This window comes from Podarcis tiliguerta, assembly GCF_965153285.1.
Source record: "Podarcis tiliguerta genome assembly, chromosome: 3".
Classification (NCBI taxonomy): domain Eukaryota; kingdom Metazoa; phylum Chordata; class Lepidosauria; order Squamata; family Lacertidae; genus Podarcis; species Podarcis tiliguerta.
In genome coordinates, this window is record NC_139536.1 from 75,672,500 (window position 1) to 75,691,820 (window position 19,321).

General features: G+C 38.8%; 1 protein-coding gene across 6 annotated transcripts in view; it reads left to right on the top strand.

Moving 5' to 3' along the window:
• EPHA7 (EPH receptor A7) overlaps positions 1–19,321 on the top strand; it is a 167,721-nt gene that overhangs the window by 52,349 nt on the left and 96,051 nt on the right. For 5 of the 6 annotated variants that reach the window (XR_014509533.1, XR_014509534.1, XM_083433421.1 and 2 more), the window contains exons 4-5: positions 9,487–9,642; positions 10,545–10,880. Coding sequence is in view for 4 of the 6 variants with exons in the window: in XM_083433421.1 (XP_083289547.1) it covers positions 9,487–9,642; positions 10,545–10,880 (492 nt within the window). In the remaining 2 variants the exon portion in view is untranslated. Of the gene's footprint in view, positions 1–3,863; positions 3,912–7,612; positions 7,653–9,486; positions 9,643–10,544; positions 10,881–19,321 lie in introns of those variants that run through there. The other variant, XM_083433424.1, reaches the window with a different exon arrangement.

A 19,321-nucleotide genomic window follows, 5' to 3' on the forward strand; every position in this document is an offset into this window, starting at 1 on the left:
TTTAGTAGGAAGATGTAGCCGTTCTGCTGATTTGTTTTATTATATTTCTATGCCTCTTTTCATTAAAATGAATCCCAAAGTGGCTTACAAACACCAAATAACAATAACATGATAGAACATAAGGAAACATCACAAATGCAGTAGAAATCATATAGAATAATTAACAGATCATCAGCAAAGCAACTGTAATCTATAAAACACTGTTAACAAAGCTACAAAAAAAAGAAAGCTAAACATCACAATTATATCAAAAGATACACTTCTTTTGGGTGGCATGTAAAGCAGCTTGGAATACAAGAATTACACACATAAGAAATGGATGAAAAACCCTCTTTTTCTGGAGTTATCAGGCAAATTAGCCCCACTGGTGGAAGCCTGACTAAGGACTTCCGCTATCACAATAGGGCTCTCCCATGGGCCTAGCCAGGGTTTTTTTTAGGGGGGTCAGGACTTTGTTGGGGGTCAAGACTTTGGTTATGGGGGCAGAACCAATGTGATTGGTCCATTAGTTAAGTATTTCTATTGTTTTACTTGATGGGGGGGGGAAAGCTGCCCCCCTGCCCCCCATTGGCTACGCTTATGGCTTCTCCCACTCTCCTCGTCCCCCAACTTTGTGTCAGGGAGCGAGGGAATCCCCAGAACAGTGTTTTGGGGGGATAAGAGGGGAGAATGTTCTGTTGGGCAATTTGAAAAGGACTATGAGCATTCATTCGAAAATCCTGATGTAAGGGGAAGTTGTTTTAAATTTCATTTTAATAAAGTATTTTTTAAAAAAATAAGTGCCTGTGAATCAAATTGTTTTGTGTAAATTCTCTATCTCTAGGTCTTGAAACTTACACAAACATCTGTACCTACTTAACTTTCAGCACAGGAAGACTTCAGCTGAAGCTTGTGATGCACATATAGGCATCCTGGGTAGCTACAGAAACCCTTAAATTTTTGATGGCTGTATAACAGTCTTTCTCTTATCTGATTGTCCTTTGAGTACTGTTTTATTGATGGCTCTATAGTCAAACTCAGGTTTATGTCCCCCGCCTCCCCTCCCCTTTTGAATAAAAGCTTGCTGGAACACTTAGAGCAAGTCACTACCCAAAGAAAACACGAATCTGATATTAAATTATTTTAATTACATTTCAATTGGAAAGCCTATAGACATGTCTGCTTCTGTTTATTATTATGCATAAGCCCTCCAGATTTATTTCTTGCTGGCTTGCCATTAAGGCTTACTAGAGAAAAATTAAATTAAAAAACTAATTCAAATGCACTGTGACAAAGCCTCTTGAAACACCACCTTACCTTATTGCTTTCTTTATTCAGCGGTTTATATTTGAACAGGCCATTTTGGGGACTGATTCACTCAGTTGCAATTGTTGCATCATAATTAAAATGTTATCATGTGATAACATAGTAACATGCAATACTTGTCTTTTATATACTTAGTTTGGATGTAACACCTATATCTCAGTTGAGCCCCTGGGACTGAGATTTGGTCTCACTGTTTTGTGAATTTCCAGTTCTAGTTTGGAGGTAAACTCTGGTTTGTGAAAGCCATAGTTTGAGTTGGATTTTATAGCCTGGTTTGCATGTCAAAGTAAGCCAAACTATGGCTTAGCAAGAATGTGACACTCTTTCCTACTGTCTTTCCCACTCTTTCCTACTGTGTCATTCTTTCCTACTGTCATAGACCAAGGCTTGGTTTAGCAGGTGATCCAAACCTAGGCTTCTAGTTAAGCCAAGATTTATTATTGATTACAGCTTGTGGGTAGTGAAGAGAGAACATAACTACAAGCCAAGGACAAAATCAGAGTGTGCAGGAGGGGTGGTATGCAAACAATGGTTTGACTGTTTCAGTTACATGTGAGCTGAACCTTATTTTAGTGCAGAGATTTTGAGCCATTGTTATATGAACCAAGTATAATCATTTTTTTTTGTGGGAGGAGACTGGTATATGCTGAATTTGTCACTGCTTGGTGCTTTGATTTACGTATTAGTATATGCACTATTTGATGTATGACTGAACAAAAAAGCAATATTCAGGAAAATAGAATATTTTGTTGAAAAATGGACGTACTCTGCAGTATTAAACCAATATATTTACTAGGTTCAGCTTTTAAAAAATGAAAATGCCTTTTCAAGTTTGGGCACTTCTCTTTTGTGAGAACAATAGACAGTGAGCAAATCTTGAAAGATGTTAGAAATACGTATGACAGCCAGGGTATTATTGGGTGGAGGGGAATAACGAGTCTGAGAGATTCTTGACAAGCAACAGCAAACATTGAGCTGGTGATGGTATGCAGCTAGAGGACAGTCTTATTTGGAGATGTCATTCACACTATTGCTGAGGAGCCATTAAAAGTCTCGTGTTTACTTTGGCTAACCATACAATGTAATTCTTTGATGGAAGCACACATAGATTTTAGACACTATTGCTGTTTAAAAGAAACATTTGCAAGATAAAGTAAACATATTTTAAAGCTAGGCATTTATCACTGCATAGTGTGAGACAAATAAAATACAACAGCGCATATATATATATATATATATATATATCTCACAAGAATGTATTAGGTGCCATGAAAAACATAACAGATGACATCTTTGACTATTAAAAATACTGTTTAACATGGTCATGATGACTGAGAACTATAATGAAAAAGTGGACTATGATAATAAAATCTCCCTTTCCTGTTGCCTTTTCTCCTCTATTAAATGTCTTTGCTAGTGTAAAATGATACTTCTTTATTTACTGCCTTTATCAAAAAGAAAGCTTAAGGCAACAGAATATAATTAAAATGTGTAAAAGCAGATATTTAAAAACTTACTGAAAAAACCCCATCAATAAGAACAGAAAAAATAGCATCACTAAAATCAAAATATACCTAATGTAATAGTTAAAGCTGTGAACTCCCACAATGTGCTTTTGAAAAGAAGCATATATCCTGGAACCGTGTGTTCAATGTCTAATCAAAAATTTGCATTCCTGGATTCTTCTGTGTCATGGGTTGCAAAATAATTGCACTGGATTACTGCATTAGAATACTCACAAATCTTTATTCATTGCACCATGTTGTTTCCATCCACCTCATATGCTGCTCATTTTCAGTATTAGAAAATGGTTATATATCAATGACAGGAGGTCTGAATTTGAGGCTATTGTAATTATTTCCACTGAGACACTGTCAATAGGATTAAAATGAAGATTCTGGATCTGTCCTTCCAAGATGAGGTCACAACATTAGCAGTAAGATTCCTGTTTTGGCAAACTGCATTTTCAATTCTGAATTACAGAACATTAATATGACATAAATATCTAAAAGTTGCAGTGATAGGAATAAAAGAACTCAGGCCCTCCCAAATCTACATTAAAAAAACCAAGGACATAGCAGCAATGTATCCTGACCTAGGTTTATGTAGCTCTTTTAGAAAGGCAGAGGCTCATAGGTTTCTTGTTACAGAGCTGTCTTATTTTCATTTTATTACTAATCTTTTAGCAGCTGTATAACTTCAGTAATGAAACTTCTGAATAAACCCAACCACTTAAAAAAAAATTGAAAATGGAAGATATATAGGGACAGGCAGACAAACAAGGAAGAAAAATCCAAGTAAAATTCACTTAACAATATACAGTTTGCTCTTATATTGAAACAAAACAAAGATTTATTCGTTGTTTAACAGAGGGAAGAAAAATAAACCAAAGTCCTAACTCTAATAGCAAGTAAACTTCCTCTTTCAGACAGGACTGCTCACTTTAATAATCTGATTGTGAGCAACTGGTATCAGAATTTATGCTGCTCTGAGCAGCACTTCCTACCTTCCTCCCCCCCGAAATACTTTATATTAATTTCAATATTACTCTTTTCTAGATGCCTTGAAAAGTGACTGATAAATAACTAGAATAAATAAAAAGAAAGGTAAGTTCAAACTGAAATACTAAGAATATTGGAAGAGCCTGCTGGATTGGACCAATGGCCCATCTGGTCCCACAGGCTTGTGGGAAACCCTCAAGCATGGCCTGAGTGCAATGACATGTTCCCTTCCTGCGGCTTCCAGCAATTGGTATTCAGAAGCAACAAGGCACTGATTTGGCAAGCTAGAAGTCCCAAAGGAGCCAGACTGCTTCACAGAATTGCTGTGGGTGGTGTTACTGGGACCCATAGATTTTCTATTCAGAGAGAACCTTGTCCTACTGGTTCTCTTCATTCCACAAGGTTTCTCTTATACCCACTATATCAGCACTTTCTTCTAAGTCCAAGCACTCCCATATTGCCCATATTGGCTCAGAAACCTTTAGTATTAGCATGTAAACGCTTCCATACAGTTTCTCTCTTTGCCACTTGCATTTTGGCCTGTGATTATTTGGTGTCTCTGAATTGCTGTCCTGTGCACAATGTCTACTTTTATGCCTCCACCATTTCCATTAGTTTTTCCATCTTCACCCTAGGAGGTTGATCTAACCCAAACTGGACCCTCACCAGCTCCTGTCGGCTTTCACCTCAAAATCAGTTCACAAAAGCTGCTCTGCCACCCTGGTCTGTTCCCAGCTCACGTGGATCCCTTCCCTTCTGTACAAGCCTGGCTTGTCCCAGAATGTTCCCCAGTGCCAAACAAATCCCAACCCTCTTTCCAACATCGCCATCATCTCATCCATGCATTGAGACTACAAAACTGCCTAGTTGGCCATATTAATATCTACATTTCCTCAAATCTGTTTAGAAATATATCTCACTCTACATGGCTTCTGCTCTAGCTCTTCTTTTGTATCCGCTTCTCTGCCAGCACTGGAAACAGCTCACTCGCTTTCCAATTTTTTTATTTTTTATTTTTGTGGTAAAGTGCAATTGAGTTCCTCATACCCTGAATACGTGGGGAGAGAACTGTTGCATAGGTCCTGCTTGCAAGTTTCTCATAGGCATGTGTTTGGTCATTGTGAGATTAGGATACTGGACTAGATGGGTGTTTGGCCTGATCCATCAGAACTTTTCTTACATTCTTAGAATTGCATTTGTGTATAGGACGGGGGAGTTGTGTGATGGCACTCAACTAAGTTTCATTCACAGTAGACCTACTAAACTTAATGAACCTGACGAGTGCTGTTTTTCTAGAAAAAGAGGTGACCATGAATGCCGCCTCCTTTCCCTTAGAATGACAGTGGCACCTCCCTGAAAGGTGCTGGAACTGAGTTCCAGTGAGTTACCCATGAAAAAAAGCCCTGAACCTGACTAAGCTAGGTCCATTAATATCAATATGATTGCTCTGAGTAGAACTTAGTTGAATGCCGTCCTTTGCTTTTTGTATGTTACCTAGTTATCTTTTCTTATTTCAGACATGGGCAATAAGCGTCACTTTGCTGCTGTAAAGTGTCTTTTCTGTGTGTGAGAGAGATTGGATTTAGAAGGGTGCACATTTTCTAAGTAGTATTCCTTTTACTTGGGATATATTCCGAGGTAAAGGGACAGCCCCCATTCCTTGCCAAAATAATATTTATGCTCTGGAAGAGGATTACAACACAGAAATAAGCTTAAACCTTCTGTGTCTGCCTCTTTTCAAAGCAAGTGATAGCTACTTGAGTCCACAGTGATTTCATTTGTGAATGTGACTTGTGTTACAAGCCTTCCATGAAATTTTGTTGTGCTACTCAGTTCTGATTTTACATGAGATTTTTCTTTGCAAAGCAAACAGTTCAATAATCACAGCCTCACTGGTCCTAAGGGACACATTCTCAGAGGCATTAGAAAGATCACCAGAGACACTGAATATACAATAGGTGTCTAAATGACATTTTTACCTTTGCTAATCTAACCCCAGAGTGCTTTCACATGCTGCATTCTAAAGCAGATTAAAATGACCAAACTTGTCACTTGAAAGGGCCAAGGGAGCTATTTACATAGGGTTCCCTTGAGATGGCTGCCCAGTGCATTTCAGAGATTGCTGATCCAGTCTGGGATCCTGGATGCAAAATGTGCAATGTGCTAATAACAGTGCAATGTTCTTTTTAAACCATGGGCACTCTAGGTTATTGCCACTCAAATCAAAGTTGCATTTCTGCCCACAAAAAAAGAGAGAAGGGGAAAGATCGTTTACTCTACCGTAGTCTTGTACGATGTGACAAAAGACTCTCCTTTTCAGATTCAAGAAATGGCTTCTGTTTAGGTGACACAAATATATAACTCCATCTCTGTATCTTTGGCTCCATCTTTGTCACACAGCAAATGGCAAAGATTTGCTCTCTACTTCCCCAGAGGTCAGGGAAAGTTCTAATGGATTTCAGCTACAGAAGGGTAGATTTCAGGGAAGGTGCTTATTAATTTTAAGAGCAGTTCGACAATGGAACCAATTACATTTGGCTGTTCCTTTCTGGAAGTCTTCAAGCAAAGTCAGCTGTTTGTTGGTGATGTTATAGGAGGTGAGATGAGGTCCCCTACAAAGTGCTCTATGACTCTCTATGGCAGGCGCAGGCAAACTCGGCCCTCCAGATGTTTTGGGACTACAACTCCCATCACCCCTAGCTAACAGAACCAGTGCTCAGGGATGATGGGAACTGTAGTCCCAAAACATCTGGAGGGCCGAGTTTGTCTGTGCCTGTGCCTGCTCTATGGCAACTGTATGTTGGCACCGGAACTAGTTCTAACTGGGAGTGGGGCACACACTCCAAAGGTTAAGTTAAATTAACTTCCACAGCTTCTGTATTTTCTAATTCTAATTCTAATCTACAGCAGCACACCAGCAACAACCAAGACTTTTTTCATATTTTTTTTGTAACAACAACAAACAAACACCAAAATGAATAGATCTTTAAATGTTTGAACCATTTTAGCTTCCCATCTCTTCTCTTTTTCTGCTTTTTTGGAGGTAGTAGCCATTTTGTGTTAGGATGCACCTCTCGCGGTCGCCATTTTCTGACCGGTGCTCTCAGCTTCTTCTCAAAATTATAAATGTGCCCCTCGGCCCAAAAAGATTGGCGACTACTGCATTAAATTTATATATTGTTGCTTAATTTTAGGGCAAATTGCTGCAGTAGAAGAAACCTTCTGTTAAACAAGTAGTAAAAAGTGATATACCACAAAAAATGTTTAGGATACAAGTGTCTCTTCCCTTTGGCTGTGATTTCTGAACACACGTATGTGTATGCATTTGACCGAGGCAGGACTTTGGGGCAGGTGCAACAGAGTGAGAGGGAGTAGTAATCATACCCAGGGAATGCCCACAGTGGTATCCATTGACTTACAGGATATTATTGTGAAACGGGTTCCTAGAAAATGCCTGTGATTGTTGCAACTGATCTAGTGTATGCACCACAGCCACTATTATATGACTTCCATTTTGGAGCCATGTTTATCTGTGACTGACAACTTTCAGTATCCGTGACACTGAATAAATACAAAATGTTAGTTTGATTGCATTACTATTTGTGTTCAGCAATACAAATTTGAATTCATGCCGGTTCAGATCTCCTATCTCATTATTTTAGACATGCTTTTTCTGTGATTCACTTGCAGTTTGCTGGGCTTACATAAATTATTTGCTCCCAGATGCACTTTTATATGCTTTTATAGCATTGCCTGAGTTTGTTTTACAATTGATTTAACAACTTAAATGATCATAAAATTTGCAGGCTTCAGTGAGAAGTGGATTTTCTGTTAAAGGTGAAGAGGGTAAGTTCCCAATTGGTTTTCTGCTCCTTCTCAAAAGTACCATGGAGACAGTATGGGCAGGTAGAGAGTATGGGCAGCACATCCTTTACAATTTGTGGTATAAGCTTACCATATTTGTGGTCCTCTGTACCAGTCAGTTCCATGGGTTGGGGTGGGGGGACGACGATGGACGGACATAAATTACTCTAAACACTGATATTCACTACATTGTGGACAGCCAATGCTGAAAAAAGGACTCTGTATGAGATGAAGGCATGTGTGTCTATAAAGCTGCTTGCATATGTATTTATTGGTTTTGACCTATAAAGTTATAAACAACTTACCTGATCACTTACAACCCTGCTCCATCGCTGGGATTGCCTGTTGAAGCCCTCTTGCTTGTGCTGCAACCTATCTATGTTTTTTAACAGCAGCTAGGGAGAGGACTTTTTCTATGGTAATGCCTTCTCTAAGGAATCACCTGCCCTCTGAGCTTAGGCAAGTTCTAGCATTAGTAGCATTTCAGCACTTATTTAAAAATGTATTTATGTTTCCATGCTTTTATGGTGCTTACTTCTGGTGAGTTGTTGTGATATAATCCTGCCCTAGATTATTAGCAGCATTTTATTTCTTTGTAAGTTTGATGTTTAAATTGAAAACCTGTTGTATTAACTTTCAACTATGTGTGAAAGGTTGTTATAAATATGTTTCAATAAATAATTTTTTGCGCACACACACACGATTGGAAATTTGCATATTTATATATGCAAAAGAATGGCTAACATGGTTGATGTTTTGCTTTTATTTTTTACTAGATTTACGTCTCTAAAAATAATTGTTTGATTGCATTTATGTAGTACGTGCTGTTGAAGAATATTTTATAAGTGTCACTGCATAGCCTTCTATATAGAACTACCCAAGACACTAATTGAGAGACCACACAAGGGGCTTTGGGCTGGAACAATCAGTGCATTTCTTATGCACTTTCCTCATAGCCTGATAAGCTCAGCTATGGCAGAAAGCAATGGTTTTGTCATTTGGCTGTTTTGATAGATTTGGCTAAAAGTGAATCAAATATATATATAGGTTTAGTGCTATTTTTGAGACAGCATGGCTGACCTTTACTTCAGTTAACAGCAAAGATAACTGTGGTTCAGTTAGCTGTGGTTTAGATAGAGCCTCTACCCCAGGAAAAAAACTCACAACACAAAACAATGATCATATGTAACATGAGCGTAATATGATGGGATCAATTATAACTACCTGATTGGGGGAAATGAAGGGTGATTTCTTCCATACTGACACAAGATGTTCCCTGTTACAGCAGCAGTGTACTCTAAAAAGTGTGCTCTAAAAGTCTACTCCTGTCCCCCATGGATGTACTGAGGGAAGGATATGGTACTGTTGATCATTAGGCAAAAGATTCCTGCATTCCAAGGGGTTGGACTGGATGACCCTTGGTATCCCTTGCAATTCTATTATTTTATGATTATACATAATAGTTTGATACATATTTTTTCCTAACTGCAGAAAGGCCTTATTTTGGTAGTCCTTATGGAAACTGGAATTATTATGTAGCTGAGAGGGGATAGGTTTTCTAATGAAAGCTGCAGTGTGTAGGTTCAGCTGATGTTAGAAACCAGAAACTTCCAGTTCCTAATTTATGCTTTTAACCACTACCTTTTGCTGGGAGTGAAGCGTGGGACCTTTTCACAATATGAAAGAGGAGTAAAAGTGCATTTTGAGAACATTTTAACACGGTATGTTTTCACATGCCCGAAGCCATATATCCCTTTAAAACGCATGTGGTTTTTTTTAAAAAAAAATGGTATTTGTTTGTTTCATTATCTTTTAGCCTGTGGCCGTGGATTCTACAAGTCATCTTCGCAAGATCTGCAGTGCTCCCGCTGTCCTATGCACAGTTTCTCAGACAGGGAAGGATCTTCGCGATGTGATTGTGAGGACAGCTATTACAGAGCACCTACTGATCCACCATATGTTGCATGCACAAGTGAGTTATTCATGTAGATAATCACAAAGAATGTTATCTTGCCAGCCCCAGGCACACATCTATTTGTTAAGATGGGCTCTCTCTTTCTCTCTGGTACACAGTATTGGCCTTTAGTCTATCTGAGTTAGAAGTGTTTGAAACTGAAAGTTCTGGCTGAGCAGCAAAGTGGGCAAAGTAAACAGAGTAGGAACTACACAAATCTAATTTCCCTGTTGCCCCCAACATAACCCAGAGAACACACTATGCAAATATATGTAATATTGTGACGAGGATGAAAATGTGGTTCTCCTACATATATTTGCATTGTCATATAAGCCTAATGTGTTACTGCACCAAATGAGTGACATGTGAAATGAAAAGTAACCTGTGTAGATAAGGAGTCTGGTTGAAATGTAATGGGATCTGGCTTGGCATTTCACCTGCAAATAGACTTACCTATGTAGACTGGTGATTCAAGGAACGAATTTGTGCAGTTTGCTCAAAGACAAAACCACCCAAATAAAGCTGTAAATTGCATCAAAACCGGGTAAAGAGGATCTAAATGTATTCTGTTTAATGCATTTTAAAAGGACACAAGAATTCAACTGGAGGCATTTTGTATGAGTCAGCTTCAGAGGTGCATTAACTTATCCCTTTAATTGCGCAGAAGAAAAGCTGCTAAAGCTAGGTGTAGTAAATACACAGAGAACGGCTATCCTGTTTCCTTAATGGAAAATAAATAAAGCTTCTTGTCAAGTGAGTTCAAGCAGGCTTTTTGGTAGCTTGTAGTAAATATAATGAAAAGTTTATGTTCTGGCAAGCTTTTGCCTAGGTAATTAAAACATGAGCTAAATTCCCCCCTGCTGGTTTCTGTTTTAACTCCTCCCTCCCATTTGTTTTTGTGTGTTTTGTGTTCAATAAAGGACCTCCATCTGCACCACAGAACCTTATTTTCAATATTAACCAAACTACTGTGAGTTTGGAGTGGAGCCCTCCTGCTGATAACGGAGGAAGAAACGACGTGACCTACAGGGTATTGTGCAAGAGGTGCAGCTGGGAGCAGGGCGAATGTGTTCCCTGTGGGAGCAATGTTGGATATATGCCCCAGCAAACTGGATTAGCAGACAACTATGTCACCGTCTTGGACCTGTTAGCTCACGCTAACTACACTTTTGAAGTTGAAGCTGTCAATGGCGTTTCTGATTTGAGCCGCTCCCAGAGGCTTTTTGCAGCTGTTACTGTTACCACTGGTCAAGCAGGTAAGTAAACAAACTCTAGGATTTTTTAAGCGCATGCAGCAGGAGTTGTTGCACACTATATTTGTCAGCAGCTAAAGCGAGGCACATATTGTGCATGCCTGTAGTAAGCCCCTACAAGGCCCGCCCCCTTTTTTTGCTAGTTTAACATTGTTTTGATTCTAGTGGCACATGTGGCTTTTAGGATGGAGCACATGGGGCTATTTGTGGCCTACTTGCAGAGTGCCACACGGTTGTCGGTGCTAACCACTACCCTGTTGCAAGGCATAAGACTGGATTGTAATGACTCTTTTGCCTGATCTTGACATTTGTTGCTGTGTGCTACCTTGCATAGGATCAAGCTGTTAGCTGTTTATGTTATAAGGGTATGAAGTCAAGCACTTTCAGACCCATTGATTTCAATGAATGCATTAAGGATATGTTTAAATTTTCTTCAGTGGGTGGTTTGTTGGTTCAGTATGTTGGTTTATTAGTGCCTAATAAATTTAACTTACTACTCTATATGTTCTTAATGCAATAAGAAACATAAAACATCATTTGTATTGATAAAATGGGTTTCTGTGTGTGCATTGGCTTCTTTGTAGCAATACCCTAGTATTTTCAAACTCTTAAAAGGGAAGTTCCAACCTGTTTATATTTCATTCTGAAACAGTTTAAATCCTCTGCCGGAATCTGAGTTAAGGATAATGCCTTCGGTATTCACATCCTTCCCCCAAGATTATCCTTCCAGCTTAATACTTCCAGATATTTGATGATGAGATCCAGTGAGAATGTGACAATTATTCTTTGTTTCTTATATTTATGATAATCTGACAGGTGAAATGTCAGGAAAAATAAAATCAAACTAGCATATCACCCAAGGGGCAAAATGTGTTTTAGTGATCTTTGCATGTCGAAATAGGAAGTCTCCTATTCAGGAATGTAAAATGATGAATTGCTTGTTGATAAAAATGATGTTCTAGCAGGTCTGTGCTGCATTTGTGTTGATGGTAGAAATAGGGGTAGACTAATGGCAACAGGCCAGCTGAGTTTTAAGCAAAAAAGTTTTTTAAAAAGTATTTTCGATATTCTGGCGTTCAGATGAATAACTCTGGAGCAGGGAAATTAGTGAATTTCTAGAAGTTGCTTCTTGAATACTCATTGCTAAGGGACATGCACAACAGGCCCAGTATACTTCCTACTGCATGAGCAGGACAAGTATCTGCATTGGGCTCTCCTGGGCTCTCTTCGCTCCATCCCTTTTCTTCCTCAGCCCTTGCTCAGGTGCATGTGACTTGCAGCATGCCAGATATTGTATTAAGTGATCCAGATGTAGACACATCTGGACAGCTCCACCCTAAGGACACATGAATAGGACATGGATTTTGTCCGTGTTTTCAATACTTTTTATATTTTTATATCACATTCTAGAGATAATTGCAATGAATATTTTTGTTAAAATATTTATTATGCTAAAAAAACATTTTCCATCCATGTATTCATTATATTTACATTATTTTTCTCATTTAAGAACACAGGACAGTATTTTGTAAAGGGACGATTCACATGGCAGCAGTAATCTTATTTCACGGAATTGTCAACAATTTGGAGATACTAATTTTTCATGTCTCCTCTTCCAGACACCTCCTAGGGGTCTTGGTCATTTTCTTCAATTTCAACTAGAATAATTTTATAAATAGTTTTAAGTATGTTTTTCCTTGCTTTCCTTTTTAATATCAGGGCATCATCCATCCAAATGAGGAGCAGCCTGTATCATGCCTGAAGTTTATAGATTCGGATTGTGGGAGGTGGGAGGTTCTGAAAGCTCCTTTGCAGTGTTTTTCTTGTTTCCCAAAATATGATTTCTCAGTTTGTTGGTATGGAGAGGAGAGCTCTGACTTGGGCTGAGAGCAGGACTGTCTGTGCATTGCAGTGCCTTAGGAGTGTCTAAAGCATGTTGCTGTCCTATGCTGCTATGACATCCTGCTGACTGCCATGGGGAATGTAATCCTCATAGCATTATTTAATCTAGAGGTGCAGCTAGATAGTCTCTGGATTTGCTGGACCAAGTAACAATTACTGGGTGAGGCACAAGTATAGCTTTCAGAAGGAAACATGGAAGGTTCAAACTCCCCTATCTTACTGTGAATTTACATAGTTACCTAGGAGCAAGTTCCATTAAACTCAGTGTATCCCTTCACCTACTGAAAAGATAGGAAATAAATATTATTGTTGTTATTCGACAACAGCTTGCACATATTTTAATCCATTAACATGCTTCAGAGAGTAGTGTTATTGTGTAAAAAAAGAAGGCTAAGCTTCAAGTATTGATTTGTTTAATGACTTTCACAGAATCAAATACAGGACCCAGAATAGTTGTGTATATTTGCAAAAGCCCTTTCCTTATGGAACTGCCAGGCTCAGCCACATCTGTGATGTGAAAGAACCTACTAGTGTCCTGGCAAACAAAACTGCTAAAGATCAGCTTCAAACAGCCTTTTTCTTTTTCCATTCTTCCACCAGTATGGCTGTGGCTAATGCTAGCCTCTGAGTTTATAAATCTTCTAAAATGTGTAGAGCATTTAATGCTCCAATTCCTTTTCCAAGGATTATGAATAAGCCTTGATCTACAGAAAAGAAGTGATGATTTTTGTTGGTAAGAAAATGATTTCACATAAAAGAAAGAAATTGGTTATGATACTGAATATGCTTTCTAAATCTCCTTCCTGTAATTAAAGTTTCTACAGAGTGCTACAAATTGTCCAATATCTCAATATTCACTTTTATAAAATTATTCTTAAATTGCCTGTTGGTCCCAAAAGGGCATCCGAAATGACTTATAAGTGAAAAAACTTTAACATAAGAACTTTAAAACAGTAGCATAACAAACCAATTAAGAACAAGAGGAGAAAACACATTTTAAAACAGAAAGTGTGATTAATCACATTTAAAATTGGGCAAAAGCCTTGCAGAATGGTGAAAAAAAGAGTTTCACTTACCCGCTAAAGCTAAATAAAGATGAAGCAAGTTTGATGTTCGCAGGAAGGGTGTTCATTTCACTAAAGAAAAGGCCTTGTCCCATGTTTCCATCCATGTTACCTCCTTTGGTGAGGATATACAGCAGAAACTTTCTTAAACTACGGGCAGGTTCATAAAGGAAGACACAGCTTTTCAAATACCCTGGCTCTGTAGTCTTTAACGCCTTATAGGTAAGAACCAGCAATTTGAATTGTACTCTGAAACAAATTGGAAGCCAGTGCAATTTGTACAAGACTGGTGCAATACAGTAGTGTCAGCAAAGCATGCAGAACAAAGCAAATTGGTCATGACATTTTGCACAAACTTCAGTTTCCAAACATTCTTCAGGCCGTTGCAGTGTACATTTTTAAGTGGAAAGTGATTAAGGGATAGCTCACTATGTACAGATCCGCTTTTTCCAGGAAGAGGCACATCTGTCCTCTCCCAAGCTGGGCAAAGTTGGACCTGATCACAACAGCCATGGAACCTTCCAGGAGCAATGCTGGGTCTAAAAGAAACCCCTACATTGTGAACCTGATTAGACTGTACCTCCAGTCCCAGATTAGGATGTTTGACAAGCAGCACCTCTTCCTTGTCTGTTAAGCCTCAGCTTGTTAGGCCCACCCAACCCATCACAGCTTCTAAGTTACAGTTCAGTAGTCCAACAGTCCTCTTGGTGTCAACTGAAAAAGACAGAGCTGGGTATCATTGACATAATGATGTGGCTCAATCCCAAAACACTGGATGACCTGCCCCAGGTCATTTGCTGAGAAGTCTGGTGTCTAGATCCAGGTTCTCTAGTCACAACTACAACCATTGTGTTTTTTATTCAGATATCATGCTATACCAGAGATAGAAGAAACTTGAGCTTTTCAACTATGCTTCCCTCCCCCCCGCCCCAGCTTCTTATTCTGGTTTGATAGTGGTCACAAACCATAGTTTGTCAATTGAAACATCACATTAAGCCATAGTTAAGCTTACTGAAACATGGTGTAGCTTGATGACTGAATTGAGTCCTTTTTTTCTTTCTCTGTAAATTGCCACCACTTTAATTAAATGGTTGGCGAAGAGATGGGCAGCACTCAATGGCTTATATAAATCCATGCTGTCAATGCCTTAGATTGCCATATGGTGAAAAGTATTTGAGTTCTCAACGAATTAAGCTAATCAAAAGGACTGCATTATGCAGCAGCTCCTTGGCACGTACCTTGATATCTAGTGACAGCATGGTATATTAAATAAGAATTAGATTTGATGGGGGTTGGGAATTTATTTTATTTTCCTACTTGTTTAGCTTAATTATTGTGCCACAGGAAACTTTCTTTTCATACATTACAGGAAATAGATAGAAGTAACAATGTAGGGCTTGGTGGGAGAGGCGAAATAACCCAGGTTTCATATACTGCAAAACTGCAGACATATCCTACCACAATAGCACACAATATGCAAGTTACCTACCATATTTCTTCTTGGGTCTTGTTCCACAAGATAAAAGCTAGGCAAAATGCTATACTTTTAAAGCAGATTTGAAGCACATCTTCCCCTGTGGAAGAATTTTGTTTACAGAGTAAACAGTGATATAATTCCCAGCAACCCTTAACAAGCCAGAATATTATTATTATTATTATTATTATTATTATTATTATTATTTGGGGGGGGGGAGAAATGTACTTCAATTGCTCTTTACAGAAATAGTATGACAGCTTGTTCACAGCCGCAGGTGAGCAAGGGTGGTCTCAGTGGAAGAGCTGTTGTTTGTCTGCATTTTGCATCTTCCATTCTGCCCATGGCCAAGGTGGTCTGTAGGAAAGGCAAGCCATACTTTAAACTGTGTGAATGGAGAATGGATGGCAATTGTTCATTCTTTGCCACTCATATGTTCGCATGAATTAAGGTTTTTAAAGATTTTCTCTCAGCCCAGTGTTTGTGAGAACAAACTTTTTTTTGTGCAGGGAACAGACCCTTAGAAAATTATAATCGTTTTTTATTTTTTATTTTTTCCCCGTATTCCATTTTCCCCACCTGTATTATCAAATACTGAGCATTTCTACTAAGCATTTTGTTATATAAATGCATTCTATCACAGATTTCTTTTAAAAAAAATACAAGATTTTTTCCACTTTAAAAAACATTATTAAGACCCAAAGAATAAAAACTGCTTTATTGTGTAACACAAAACAGTTTTGTCATATAATTGGTAGCCTCTACAGTTCAGAGAACAGGAAATATTTTAGGAAAATGATTGATAACTATAATTGAGTATATAAAAAGGCTTGGAACACAACAGAAAGTCTTGCTTCTGTTCCTTTATTTGAAAAAAAAAAGTTTACTATGGAGTGAAGAAAATGTTTAACCTTCTTTATAGCTGCGTAAACTGGAATTCATGCAGTTCTTATTTGTGGCTATGATTATTCTGTGCTTCATGCAAAAAGGGTTATTTTACGTAGTCAGATTTGTGTGTATATAGGAATAAGGGACGCGGGTGGTGCTGTGGTCTAAACCACAAAGCCTAGGGCTTGCCGATCAGAAGGTCGGAGGTTCGAATCCCCATGACGGGGTGAGCTCCAGTTGCTCGGTCCCTGCTTCTGCCAACCTAGCAGTTCAAAAGCACGTCAAAGTGCAAGTAGATAAATAGGTACTGCTCTGGCAGAAAGGTAAACACATTTCTGTACACTGCTCTGGTTCGCCAGAAGCATCTTGGTCATGCTGCCCACATGACCCAGAAGCTGTACGCCAGCTCCCTCGGCCAGTAAAGCGAGATGAGCACCGCAACCCCAGAGTCGTCCGTGACTGAACCTAACGGTTAGGGGTCCCTTTACCTTTACCTTAGGAATAATATAGTATAGATGTGAGAATGCTTGTGATCTATGCACTTGCTGCTGTTCCATCACATTAGGTGGACAATTCAATAACCTGGCACTCACCATGCAACAAAGTTGTCCCCCCCCAAAAAAAATTATTCTTTCGGGTTTTTGTTCTAGTGCATTCACTCTTAGAGGCTGCATTCACAAAATGCAAATCATTATGTAAAGATAACATCAACTTAATTGAGAAAAGAAGTGGGAGGGGCCATAGAATATGTACAACTCATTACTCCTCTTTTGTTCTGTCTTACCCCTGAGGAGAAAAAATGTCAAAAATGGAAAAGAGATGCCAAATCAGCTGGGAATTGGCGGGCAGGTGGCAGATGATTAAGATCAAATTATTTGCCATATTGGAATAATATGGAGGAGGTGTATGTAACAAGATAATTGACACAGCAGGGCTCAGGCTTCATGATATTATTTTGTGTTGTGATATAATTAAAGTTGAAATTGGGATGTAACATGCAAGGGTTTCAGCAAAAGGTCACACCAATATTGCTCATTTATTAGGAATCTTTTCTTCAGAATTTGAAAGACTGCAGTCAGGAGCACAAATGAAAAATATTATTTATTTGTTATTTTAAGCCTGCCCAAGAGAAACGTCGCACCTTGCTTCTAAACATTTCGGCTAGCTTTGTATACTCAGTGTTCTTAAATACCCAATGACAGGAAACCGGCAATTGGTTGGTTGGCAACCAAAAACCAACAAGCTGGACTGGAAAGTTCTGTTGTGCTCATGTTCTGCTTGTAGGATTCTCATAAGTGTCTGTCTGGCTACTATAAGAACAGAATCCTAGACTCATATCCTTTGGCTTGATTGAGCTGGGCTCCTAATATGCATATTCATGATTGGTCACAGTGATATAACAAGGGCAATGGCTGACATCACCACATGTCTGCAAACACTGTAGGTAGAGGGGAACTTGCATCCAGCAGCGAGGTGTCACAGTCTTTGCTTTTGCTGCATTCGGTATATGCAACCACTGAACAGATGACTGTACCTCTGAAGTGGCGTGTACATAATAACCATCAGTTTATTTGTATGCTGCTTTTCCATGGGAAACAATGCTTGAAGCCACTCACAGCAACATCAGAAATAAGATACATTTCAAGATAATTCACGAACAATGACAAAACACAGTATTTGAACAAATAGTCCAGGCAAAAGATTAAGCAACTCGCAGAAGCACCATCCAGATAGCACAAAAAGCTGTACATCATATCCATAACTAAATGTTGACCCCAGCAACAATGCCGAAGTCAGTCAAGTTACTTCCCTTCTTCCCCGTCAGGTGGAAATGAGCCAGACAGAGAAGGAGAAACCAGCTCTTGCAGGAGTCACAAATGGTCTTTTCACATCCGAAGTGCCCTGCTGGATCAGTCCAAGGGCATATCTAGTCCAGTATCTTGTTCTCAATGTGACTTACTAGAATCCCGCAAGTGGGACCTGAGTACAACAGCACGATTTCCACTTAAAATCCCTGCACCTCATACTTGGCGGGGGGCATATTACCTCCAGCAGTGGAGAGTAGAACACAGTCATATGACTGCATCTTCTTTTGAAGCTAGCCAAGTTGGTGGGCACCGCTACATCTTGTGGTAGTGAATTCAACAGTATAATTATGTGGTGTGTGGAAAAGTACTTCCATTTGTCTGTCTTGAGTCTTCATTCAGCCTCATCTATTCATCCCTGAGGATGGGGTAGCGGGGAAATCTCTCTAGTGGCTACTTTCTCTGCATCCTGCATAATCTTATACTCAGCTAATAGTAGGGCAGGCTTTCAGCTTACTAAGCAACATTTTAAATATAACAACAAAATAACAACAATTTATTAAAATGTTATCTCAGATTATGAGTCGGTGCTGTTCTTTCCCTTCAGCTTCTGAATTTGCACGTACTAAGCTGATGTCCTTCAAAGGTGAAGGGCAGTTTATTTGTCTCTACATTGGATGTAAATACCTTAAGTTTCACATGCAAATAATGTCATTACTGTATAATTACTTGACCACGACCCTTCTATTTTTCTTATGATATTAACCATTTAAACATTTAAAAATATTAAGACCAAGTTAAAAGTATTTCCGCTCTGAAGTACAAGGTTCTTTGAGTCTATTCTGTAACCATTTTATATAAATGATTCATTGACTGTTTTACACTGGTGTAGCCCAAATAAACTTAATTGCCCCCTGCCTCAGATTAATATGTCAAGTATCTGACAGGATTTAGTAATTGGTTTTATGCCTGAATAAAATCTAGATACAATGGCTGTCTTGTTTGCATGAAACATGGATCAGGTGAAAAATAAGAAGCCTAGCCATTCAAGTGGCTATAGCAACTATCATTTTACCATCTTAAGATGCAACAAGCTAGATTGCTGTATTTTCTAAACAAAAGTGGCATTGTACTGTTGGTATGAGGTGGGGGTAGCTAGACACACTATGAAGGGAAAATGGCTTTTAGCCCACTTTCAGCTCCCTGAAAAAAGCCTATTTCTTGCTTTCTACATTGACACACACCCATTAAACCTTTAAAATATAAATAACTCTTAACTAGTGAAACAGAAGTACTCATGACCATAGGTTT